This window comes from Macrobrachium nipponense, chromosome 2, assembly GCF_015104395.2.
Source record: "Macrobrachium nipponense isolate FS-2020 chromosome 2, ASM1510439v2, whole genome shotgun sequence".
NCBI lineage: Eukaryota > Metazoa > Arthropoda > Malacostraca > Decapoda > Palaemonidae > Macrobrachium > Macrobrachium nipponense.
The window spans coordinates 154917287-154930317 of NC_087201.1; the positions used below are offsets into that span (position 1 = coordinate 154917287).

At 36.2% G+C, this 13031-nt stretch overlaps 1 protein-coding gene across 5 annotated transcripts in view; it reads right to left on the reverse strand.

The window, feature by feature from the left end:
* Positions 1–503: 503 nt before the first annotated feature.
* The window catches only part of LOC135221051 (transgelin-3-like), a 156172-nt gene continuing 143644 nt past the window's right edge, over positions 504–13031 (reverse strand). For all 5 annotated transcript variants that reach the window (XM_064258792.1, XM_064258788.1, XM_064258789.1 and 2 more), the window contains one exon: positions 504–2175. In XM_064258792.1, coding sequence (XP_064114862.1) covers positions 2162–2175 — 14 coding nt within the window. In that variant the 3' untranslated portion in view covers positions 504–2161. The remainder of the gene's footprint in view (positions 2176–13031) is intronic.

Consider the following 13031-nt stretch of genomic DNA (forward strand, 5'->3'; position numbering starts at 1 on the left):
CCAATTACAAGATAAAATTAAATGAATTAGACTCTTTGGATGCAGAATTATGTTGTCAGGATTATACAGTCACGGCTTCCTCGCCCAGAAATAGATTTTTCCTACGTCAAAATCCCTTTTTTGGCTGTTCAAACCTTCACTGAGAAGTTACCAGCAGATGAGGTGTCGTCAAGTTTAAACGGTTTTGCTTTCATCCTTGCTAATATGAACTTTTTACTGTTTGATTCTACGTCAGGTGTCAAAATTTCCATATCTTGGGAAAAGCACAGGATTACCAAACAGGATGAATACAGTATATATTCTCAAACATCAGATTTTGAATGAACTGAGAAATCCCAGAATTATACTTAGAGATAAGGAGAGGTAATCTATTCTTCCACCTTGTTCCCAATAAACATGGAGCAAATGAAAGGTAGTGAGTTATATATAAAAAAATTAATTCTTTTGAAAAAATAATGTTCTCAAGTACAGTATCATTAAGAGGATAATTCAAATATGTAACATTACCAGCCAAATGTTTTATTGAGAACCACAGTAAAAACACTTAACATTAGTTAGTAAAATTTCAAGATAATTATAAAAATCTTATAATAAAGGAATCTGTAGAAATTGCATAAAATTATGAAATTATTATTATTATAATTATATAAATGCGATGAATGATCCCAACTAACCAATTGGAAGACTAAAGCTCAAGAAAATACACTGAAAATGGATAGAGTATAAATGCAATCATCTGCATGATACGTAATGATAAGATGGCAATCACTTTTTGATAGCCTAATGAGCAGAAAGGAAGGAAGATAGTAAGAAAGTTATCTGTGGCATCATTGCTAATAAAATAACTATACTTTAAATATAAAATATACAAAAATATTTAGCTATGAGCCATACTGAAATCTAAAATGCTTCTTCCAAAAAATCAGTGGATGGAATCAGGAACAATGATGTATTGAGATTTGTGGTTTAAAATTCCAACAAAATATGGTATTAAGAATAGAGCAGAATAATATGAACCCCCCAATAAAATTGTTAATTAAAATAGTGAACCAGACTTTTGTGACTAATGGATTTTTATAAGACTGCTCAACAAGACATACCTCGTCAATTTAAGTCTATAATACTTTCTCTCATTGGAACTTTGAACATAAGAGTTGTTTAATGGGATTAATTAAACTGATCATTAACTTTCTGACTGCATGGCACATACTCCATCTTTTTCTTCTTGCAGATGTTGAATGATTTAAACATACCCTCATTCTAGGTCAGTCTATAAAAAAAGATGCTATATGCTTCACGAGAGGTAAGAAAAATTTCTTTTTCCTGGACTGAGCTACCAATAGGGAAGTGAAATGCTAGTAGTATAGAAAGATAAAATTACAATTGTTTTATGGACCTTGTTGCAGAGAAGGTATAGAACACTTTCAACCTTGTCATTTCTTTTAAAAATAAATAAAACAATACAATCATTAATGAAGGATAACATTTACAGTGAACATAGATTTTTGTTATCCTAAAGACAATATCAGAGGTTCTTAAGTGAACTATATAACTCAACAACATCAAGGATTGCATACATGTGGAATGAAGCCCAACAGCTAAAACAGTCTTTCAACACCTTTCTACAACAAATTAAGCTCTGCTAAAAATGAGTCAGTTACATAAACTTTTGATAATCAAAGTATCAAAAACGTGTGCACTGTACTGCAATAATTATATGAAAAATAATTACATATAAAATTGAGTAGCTAAAAATAAGTGTTAAGCATGGACAAGTTATCATATAAAATTAATTATTTGCAAACTAGTACTTAAGTCCTAGAACTGGTTGCATGCAAGATAAATTGTTCATTGTGCATGTGCTTTTGATTAAAATAAGCTCAAGCATACTGTAATTTTGAATGTCATACACGGTATGTAATCTTATGAATAGTTACATTTGGTGATAACTAAATAATGTAATGAGGAGACAATTATTATTGAAAGGGTATGAGAAAATGTCCAGCAATTACACACAATTTCAAATAAAGGAATGACAAGGTTCTTAAATAATATTTGTATATCTATATGCTGATAGAACTGATGGAAAAGAAAAAAAAATGCCGTAAGTTTTCTATAAGGAGGGTGCATGGAGGGCCTGCTACACTGATATGTCTCCAGTTTACCGCTCATAATCTGTAATACAAGAGGACTGAGTTTAGTACTAAATTCATATCAAAATACTCTCAACAAAGCCAATTGTGTAAGATCTTCACTGAACTTGTATTGAATATCTTAAAAATACAGTACGTATCCAGTATGTATAAGCATTCGAATATTGTTCCCAAAATGTCTTAGCTGCATTGATCTTAAAGAAGTTATCTTTGAGCATACTATACATGATAAGGGAAACAAAAATGTATTTTGTCACTGTTGATTTAAAATCTGGAGGGGACTACCTCCATCACTTGTCAGATTTAAAATCTGGAGGGAACTACCTCCATCACTTGTCAGATGTTGAAAAAATGTTAATTTATGTTGGTGAAGTTCCTTTATACAGCACATGCACTAGGAAGTTTTGTATTCCAGGAAAATGTCAACACTTTACCATAGGTAAAAGATTTTTCATCAACACCAACACATGAAGATGCATTTTATAAACAACAGGTCCACCCACTGAACATGAAAAATCTTACTTGCATTACTGCTGATATACAGCACACTTATTTTATTACTACCCAGTAGTTACAAGCCCAATGTATAAATAGAAAGCAATTTTTTATTTTGTTTTTGAGGAGCTAAAGTGTCTCTGTTAAACTAATAATGGGGGTATGTAAAGACTTGAAGAAATGTAAAACTTTTTAACTTGTAATCAAATTGTAATTTCAATAAACACTGACACGATATGAAGCAGATGCATCAGTAGCACCGATGATCTGCCAACTGGATGAAGTACAGGCAAAGATACATTCAGCACTGAAAGAAGATCGTAAAGCAACCAAGGAGCCCAAAGATTGGCGTAAGTATTACAAATGTACAAAATCTGTAGAGGCAAAAGACTCGTCACAAACACATTCTGCCTCTGGTGGATGCAGTGGTGATATTACGGGCCATCACTCATCGCGTTTCACTATGTGATTCTTATGACCTGCAAAGTAATCAGTACCATTATCAGTGGTGTCAGGACTGGAAATATCTATTGATGATATAGTTAGTAAATACCGTACAGATTTAAGTGCCTTAGTTTTTCTGTGTAAAACTTTTTGCCACTGGTTAAGTTGACTGTATATTTTTCATATAAGTAACTTACCCTGTAACTTCTTAGCTTGGAGTTTCTACTCGATGACAGCTTAAATTTTCAAAATAAGCAGTAGCAATTATCTTTTTTTTTGTGTAGGTGACTAGCCCACTGGCCCCGCCCACTTTTGGGGCTGGGGAGAGAGGAACAACTTGGCCAAGAGCTCAGTTTTGTTTCTACTGGCATTAGACCAACAAGGTGTTGGAAACTCGGCTTAAATTTGGTTTTCAGCCAAGTTCTTCCCGGATTTGTTTTAAGTTTTTTGTGCTTTGGTACCCTTTGGCTTTTTGTTTTTTTTTTTTATTATAACTCCCACGTTTTCTTCTAGTTCTAGTGATTGTAGCACCAATCAAGGGCACCAGTGAAGATTTTTGGACAAACCTCGTCCACTGGAAAGACACTCTTCATTCAAGGATGGTTCTTCTCAGCTACCCAGTTGAAGGTTTAGAGAACCTTGACGTAGCTCCCGGCCTTTGTGCAATAAGTGGGACAGCCCTGAACGTTTTTCGCAGCCAGAAAGCATGAAAGTAATGCCCAGGCAACCTTTGGATTTCAATGTGTATTCTCGTACCTCTCCAGAACGCCCAGATGTGCTAGAGCACCCACTGTCCATCGAGCACCCAGTAGCAAGAGTGTCCTCTCGTTTCTCAGAATGCCAGTCAGTAGGAAAGCACCCTTTAAAGCCTGATCACAAGTTGGCACCTGAGAGTTCTTTGATGCCAAAGTGTTTGCTCTCAGACAAGCGCCCAGTTCATGCAGTACCAGGCTCTGCCACTACACAAAGATCACTTGCTATCCCCAATCTCGTCAGAGGAAAAGGACTTGGACCAAGAATCAACCCCTATCACTAATGCAGCCTTGCTCAGGTATCTTCTTGTGAACTTTCCTGACTTCTTTACTCCAGCAGCACCTTTGTTTCCTGCTTCATCATTCATGATGAGTGATCAACCCTCGGACTCGACCAAGCTTCCGAAGATGGTATTTTCATCTTCAAAGAAAGCCATGTGTAAGATAGAGGCCTGGCTTTCTGAAATGATGACAAGGAAAGGCGTATTTTGCTATTCCACATTCCTGTTTGGCTGCTAGATGATACCACTCGTATGCTATTGGACAAGTCCCTCCTTGAGAGTGGCTGCCAATTCCCGGGGGGACTTTTCTGGACTTGTTGACCCAGTACGTAGATCAGCTTTTTCTTTGGCACTGGAAATGGACTATTTACTGAAAAAACTCTTTAAGATACTAGAGGTTCTTAGTTTTTTAGACTAATCCATTGGGGGATTAAGGAAGAAGATTTGGGACTTAGACATCTCATAGAATATTACATCATACTGGCAATGTGGTGAGAGTTGGCTTCATGGAAATAGCATTCCTGTATACAATGGGTGTCCTTAAAAAGAGAGAGCTGTGCGTGTCCTTCACATCCAAAGGAGTTATCTCTTCTCATAAGTCTGCGCTTCTCTTTTCCCCTTTAGATAATATGCATCTTTTCCCACAAAAGACAGTGAAGGAGATAGCCCTGCATTTACACAAAACATCAACACAGGATTTGCTGGTTTAGTCAATGAGACCTTTCAGGGACTGGACCACTACTTCGAGGCGGGAGACAGAAAACAGTCAAGACTTCAAGCAAATATTAGCTTTACCCTGAAGACTATCAAGAAATCCTCTAAACCCACAACTTGCAAGTGAGGATCCTATCCTTTGGAAAAATTGTGAACAAAAGGGGCAGATCAGTTGGTGATAAAATGCTAAAAGAAGGGTATTCTGTCCCCTTCAGGAAAAAAACCTCCCTTATCCAGCACTCCTATTTCATTAACAGCCTACTCAGTAGCATCAAGGAAGTACTCGGCCCTCGCCAAAGAAGTTACAGCTCTCCTAGAATAGAGAGCAATAGAATTAGTCAAGAACAACAGCTCCGAGGGTTTTTATAACAGGTCATTTGTGGTAGCAGCCACAGGAGGTTGGAGACCAATACTAGATGTGAGTGCTCTGAACCTGTACGTAACCAAACGCAGTTTCATATGGAAACAATACAGTCAATCCTAGCATCAAATACACCAAGGGGACTGGATGGTCTCTTTAGATATGAAAGACACCTATTTCCACATCCCCCTTCATTGGGATTCAAGGAAATATCTAAGGTTTGTATTAAAAAACCAAGTGTTCCAGTTTCATGCCTTATGTTTTAACAGCACCACAAGCTTTTACCAGAGTACTCGCCCCCATTAGCCAACTGACTTCCTCTTCTGGGAATAAATATATTCCTATACGTACCTGGACGATTGATTAATTCGCTCGCCCTCAAAGGACAAGTGCATGAAGGATCTTCAAAAGAAGTTTCTATTAGCTCAAGACTTAGACTTGCTTCTAAACCTAGAAAATTGCTACCGACTCCATCTCAACCGATGATTTATTTGAGGATTCAGATAGATACTCAGAGTTTTCGGCCTTCTCCCTTTCCCCAAAGGGTTCGAGACTGCCTGAAGAAGATCAGCCTCTTTCTCTCCCTTGACAAGTGCTCAGCATTGCAGTGGATGAGTCTATTGAGAACTCTACCATCAATGCGTAGAACAATTTCTGAGGTTGGGGGGCTTTCATGATGCCTCTTCAATTTTTCTTAAGAGTCAATTGGGATCGAAAGTTGAATCAAGATCTGCACTTTTTCCCATAACAACACACAAAAAAAAATCTGTTGGTGGAAATCCAAAGACAGGCTGATGGAGGGAAAATCTCTTTTAGCGTTGAACCTCGACAACTTTTTCTCCGATGCATCAGATCAAGGCTGGGGAGCTCTCCAGGAAGGAAAAGATATCAGGAACATGGTGTCATCAGGAGAAGGATTTGCATATCAACTTGAAAGAGCTAAAAGCAATTGTTTTAGGTCTGCAACATTTCTTGGAAGTAGTCCGCGACAAGGTAATAGTGGTTCATGTGGATAACATCACTGTCTTAGCTCATATCAAGCTTCTAGGGGGGGACCCGTTCATTTCCCCTTTACGAGGCAGCCAGAAGCCTCTTGATTTGGGTAAACAAGAATCAAACAAACTGATAAGTTTCATTCAAGGCAAATGCAATGTTATCATGGATGAAATAAGCTGTCGAAAGCAAATACTATGTACTTCCAACAGAGTGAACATTGGACCATCAACTTCGTGCAAAACTTTGGAAATTATGGGGAGAACAGTAGTTGGATTTATTTGTAACATCCAAAAACCACCATCTCAAGCTGTTCTGTTCTCCTTTTCCTGACCCATGGGCAACACATGCAATAATGGTAGATTGGTCAAATCTGGACTTATATGCATTCCCTCCCTTCAGGATGATCAGGGAAGTTCTTATGAAGTTCCAATCACACCAGAATGTCAGAATGACCCTGACAGCTCCATTCTGGCCTCAAAAGAATGGTTCCCAGAACTTCTTGATCTACTAGTGGACCAACAAAGACTCCTTCCATTGATTCCAAGTCTGCTCAAACATCCCCACTTCAGGAGCTTTTACCAAGACACTTCCGCTCTAGCCCTGACAGGCTTTCAACCGTATACACATTATTATTCTCAGAAGGCTTCTCTGGAAAGGCGTCAGAAGCTATCGCTAGGCGTAGACGACATTCTACTGGTAAAGTCTACCAAGCGAGTGGGCAGTCTTCAGATGTTGGTGTAAGGAAAATGATGTACATCTTTTAATACTACCTCTATAACTCAGACTTTTTTTTTTTCTTCCTTAGAGTAACTAGGAACCTGTCTTCATCAACTATTAAGGGATACAGGGCTATGTTTAGCTCTGTGTTGAGAAATAGAGGTTTAGACCTTTCTTCCAACCACGATCTCTCGGACCTTATCAGGTCTTTTGATACGTCTAACGATGTAAGGGAGGAGACATGCCATGTTATTTAGATGTGGCTCTAAAGTGGCTCTCAGATTCTTGTTTTGAGTAAATGTGGCCCTCCTCACTAAGGAATTTAACAAAGAAGACTATTTTCCTTGTAGCTCTTGCCACAGCTAAAAGAGTAAGTGTGCTCCATGCAATAGACAAAAGGATTGGGTTTGCACAAGGGAATGCTATTTGCTCCTTTACCTTAGGTTTCCTGGCTAAGAATGAAAACACTTTTCAGCCATGGCCTTGCTCTTATACCGCTAAAAGCCTCATGGACATACTGGGTCCAGAGGAAGAGGAGAGAAAAAATTATGCCCAGTAAGAGCCTTAAGATATTATATTCATAGAATGAAGAAAATTAGACCCAGCAAGCAACCTTTGGTGCTCTGTTGAGAACCCATCAAGACCCTTATCCAAAAATGCCCTGTCTCTTTTTACAAGAGGTAATTTTAGAGTCATATACACAGATTGGAGAGGAGTTGCTTCCCGAGCTGAAGATTAAAACGTACGATTTGAAAGCAGTGGCAACTTCAGTAGCTCTTAGACACAGTCAGTCTCTGTCCTCGATATTGCAAACCACATATTGGAAGTGTAAGTCCGTGTCTGCAATGCTCCACTTGAGGTACATAAACAAAGTATGATAAATGCATTAGATTAGGACCATTGTCCGTGGCTGGCGTAGTGTTTCTCTTCACCTTGTAATGGGTGTCAAGATTTTGGGGAGCCTAAAGAGACTAATGGTGATGTTTTTGTTTTTATTGTGGTTTAGGTGACAGTATTCTCTGGTGTATTATGTGCTATTTTTGTACTGTGCCCTGGGCAGGGGCAATGACTTGTTAACTTTGTTGATGTTCGGTTATGTCCTTTGCAAAGTTCTTCTGAATACGCTTCATCTGTGATCAGAATACTCCTTCACTGCGAAGTAACCACTGCAGTAAGAGGTAATCCTAGCTATACCGCCATGCTGCTACTCAGTTGAGATGAGGGCCAACCAGAGGCAGTATCCATCTATAGCTACTCTCCCACCAGGTAAGGAACAACAAGCATTGTTACAATGCTATCCTATATTTTCTGTTCTCATTTCATTAACCTTATTTAATGTACATAAAATCACCTCCACCTGTCTATGTGGATTCAGCTAAGTTATTACTGGTTAAGTCACTCATAAAAATGACATTTACCTAATAATGTCATTAGATCCCACCCTCCTTCCCTCACATGGACATCAGAGCGTAAACAAAACTGAGCTCTTAGCCGAGTTGTTCCTCTCTCCCCTGCCCCCGAAAGTGAGCGGGGCCAGTCACCTACATAAACAGATCGCAACCACTCGTTTTCAAAATTTAAGCTGCCATCCAGTAGAAACTCTAAGCTAAGTAATTACTGGGTAAGTATATATAAAATAAACTCAAAATATTTTATCATATAAATTTCATTTTTAAAACATACAGTGAGGAAACCTATACACAGCTTACTGAGACAAAAGCAAATTATGACCAATTATTTTTACCTAAACAAGCATGTCTTACATACATGAACACTATGTTGTCAATATTGTGGAATATGTAATCAAAATATAACAGGATTACGAGACTTTTATGAACCTTATGTAAATGTATGAAAATAAGACTAAAGGAGATCAATAACACAAAGGAAAATTTTAGTTAACTGTACAGTATGTTGCCTCCAATTTTGATATTACAAAATATTTTTGATGAAATTACTCGGCAAAAATATATTATTTCTCCCGTAACATTTGTTTGTCTTAACATTTTTGAGAGGGGTTGCTAGGTGAAAAGAAATAGTTATTAGGTAATTAAAATAGTCAATCTACCTCCTACTCACCATATCCAGCCAACTCTCAAACTCATCAAGGAAGCAAGACCAGACAACTTATGTTTAAGAAAGATAACACTTAAGAGGAGAGAGCAAAAGAAAGCCTCCATGTGCCTCATCATAAAATGGATTAAATGAAGTGGTGTATCAAGAATAATACATCTAAATTTATTCTGTTAGTTTTCCTGAGTATCACAGCACAATCAGGTACAGTATCATTACAAACAATTGCTTCACCAACTACAGTTAGGACAACAAAAGTTTAAACCTGAATACCAAAACATGAAGGGGGATATCTGTAATAGCAAAAAAATTTTCAGGCCTCTAATACTGGATACTAACAAAAAGAGTGTACTAGACTCTGACACTCTTCTAGAGTCAGTTAAAACCTATCACTGTTATACCCAAGTACTGTACACTAAAGTGTAAATTTAAAAATCTGTGTAACAGAACTTGCACTAAAATAACTAACATAAGACAACCACGGTGACTACAAATGACTGCTATCATATAGACTGGAATAAATTAATATGCATTGCTTCTGAACAAATGAAAAACTGCTTTCAAATCGAAACTATTTATGATGGGTGAAACTACCAAAGTTTAAGAAAGGTAGTTCTTGCCACTGGTGAGTTAAGCAAGTTTTACAATATAATACTCTCATACGTACTACCATTTGGCTTAACAAGCAGTAAAATGTAAAAAATCTGTTTTACTTCAATTACAAATAAAGCTATTTTCAATCTCATGAAAGTAATATGTACTCTAAAATTTTTTGTTCCTGGGTCTAAAGCATCCATAACTTGAGGGAAGTCTCCAGTCCATATCCAAGGCTAAAGCCAATACGTACAATACAGAATATTCATAAATCGTGAAGCTCTTTCAAGAGTAAGGATATCATAAACATATTTTCCTTTATGAAAGCTCCTTTCTGCAATGTGTTATATTTCTTTAGTACCAAATAAGGGTTATCAACCCAAGTTAAAGAGAATAAAAGTACAATATGAGTAACTGTTGATACGTGAACATCTTACAGTAACTAGTAGACCTCTGATGACATTCACTTTCAGCTTTAAAGTTCTCTTTACATTTTGTGTTAATAAAGAGAAAAACAGCTTCTGTGTTAGATTATTCATAAATTCTGTATTACATCAATCCATTAGGATGATTACTCATGTGACTGATAGAAATGTTGTGCTCCCTGAGTTATCCATAATTTATTGATATGGAACTTGTAAAACATAACAAAATTATACCTCGGAAAAGACAATGCAAGACACCGAAATAACCACAGCTTTCATCCACCTACCTGAAACGCTGTGATGGAGTCTTTGCAAGGTATTTTCTGCCTCTGGCTCATTTTTCTGAGCAATTTTATAAAGATGACATAAAAAAGGAACTAAAACCTAGTGACGAGGCCATACCACTAAACATTTTTAGGAAATATATTCTTTTACTAAGACTTTATCAAACCAAGAGTGTGTCAATGTTTCATAAGATCTGATTCCCCACAATTATGTCTTTGTTTCCATTTCTTTATCCAACTACATTAGTTTTGAAGGCAAATATCACTCATTCTGTTTTTCTTCCTTGCTAATCATGAAAGGAAATATGTATCTGGCTGGCCATACCAGTATCATTTTGAACAAATATGTGTTCAAAATGTCTGTCCTGATTATATATGTAAAGGACTCCTAATAATGATCAACAGATTTTACTTTGCAAAATCTTCCTGTTTATTCATCTGATCTACCAAATGAAAGTTTATCAAGGAAAGTTAACAATGGACTTTTGGGATTGCACACCACTTGCAACTTCTTCATACTTTAAGGCGAGATCAGTTTTTAGGAAGTTTTCAATCTCTATTACTACTGGTTGCAAATTTTATATAAAATATGTTGAAAGTTAAGGTTCCTTTTTGCCTGTGTCAGGTCCTCACTTACATCACCCAGAACAAATCCTCAGAAATATCTTTGATGATGGTCTCAAGGCCCTATATCAATCCTTAGCAACATCAAGGAAATACAATTATATTAAAAGCTTCAATAGATAAGTGACACATAAAAGATTGATAAAGATTTAGGGTATCAAGTTGGACACTTTCTGATTCCCTCTGATGCTGCTGACCCCTCTACAACTTGTATTCAGAAGACTGAAATCCTACTGCTGACTAAAAAACTGAAACAATTTTAAAAACTGTTGTTGTCCAGTGAAATATAAAACCGTTATACTCCCCATCCACTTTTCAATATTACTAAACCATAACCCACAGCAGTGCATGGATGCCACTGCTGAGACACCAAGGAGTGTATTGTCTTAAAATCTTGTAAACAAGAAGGATTTTTGCTATCTTTATAATATCTAACTGTGAATTAAAGATTACAGCTCACAGCTCAATGCTTGCACAGTTGTATTTATAAATGCTATACATACCTGGGTACAACAGAGTTGAAAGTAAAAAAAAAAAAAAATTCATATATAAGCATTATTGAGAAAATACTGTGACCCCAATCAGACATGCACATTGTGAAGTAGTATTGTAATCCAAATGAGTGTTTACACATGTAGCTGAAATTATGCTAACATGAATACAAAACAGCCAAGTGGGGTCAAAATCAATCACCCACTGATAATAGTCTGCAAGGAAAAGGAAAAGAAAAATGAAAGAACCAGCAACCACTCATAATTCATTATAAGTGAAACAGAGCAAAGTACTTTATCAGTGAGTCAGCCAAATAGAAATGATAATTCAAACAATTAATCTCAATGATTGTCAGTGTTAGAGGTTAAAGATCATTTAACTACCATATTCATGTAAGGACAGTTATTAGCAACGAGAGTCAAGTAATTACACCATAACCAAGAGAATGTGATTTTCTAACAACCATTTTCAAACAAATTTACATTAAATCATATATAAAATGGTAATTAATTTTCTTGAAACCTCATTGCCTTATTTTACTACAGGAGAAATAAAAAAATTTTCATGTTTTGTAACATTTCTTTGATTCAAGCTTAAGCAATATACTGTACTGTGCTCTCAATGTATGGACTGAAACAACTATGTGACAATGCCAAATCAAGAAAATTATGGATACAGATAAAAGCATACAAACCCATAAATTTGAAAAATCATTAAGCTATGCTTTTTGAGGTTAGATGTTTAACCTATATCTGTTAAAGGTTATGTTTTGTTAAATGTGACAGCATGTATAAAAAAAGACATTGTTGTACCTGCTCAAAATTATTGGCCTGAATTAGTTATAGCAGAAAAAAATTATCAAGTGTATTTGTTATGTTGGCGCACAAAATTAAGCCTATGGGTATGCTTCACAGATACCTATACTATAGTTTAATACAATTAGTATTCAAAAACAAGTATTTTATGCAATACATGTTGTTTCATCATACTATTTCATTTTTAATACTTGGCAAAATTTGGGAAAACTGTAATTTTGATGTGAAATACCATAGATCTCTTAATGTACCAAAAACCCCTTTTTATTTCTTTTGTAACATTGGCTATAGTATGCCAATATAGACTACATTATTTATGGCTACAGTATTTGCAAAGTGGAAACATCCATGGGTACATGCAGACACAGCACTGAAACTGTTAATCACCAAGAACTTCAGAAGCAGAAAAGGAATCTCTGGGCAGTACTAAAGAAAGCATAGAAGGTGCTGTGATCATAAAACATTACAGTCAGATGCAAAAAGGGATTTTTGCTAAAGCAGACACATTTCACGGGAGCGACACGGCTGAGCCCAGAAATTTACCTTTACCTTACCATAGCCTCAAAAATTGATATACGTATTTATGTTGGTAATCTTTTTACCCGTTTTAAGGATTCACATTTTTGGAACAATATAACCATTATCATTATGGAGACGCAATGTTCTGACATTCAATCAGACACCATATATGTACTGAATTCTTTTCCAAAGAACCATTCATTTAAATTCAATACACAGTAATTTATATGCAACCATTTTCTTTGATTTAGTTGGTACAATATTCCAAAACAGACTCCAATCTAATATTTTG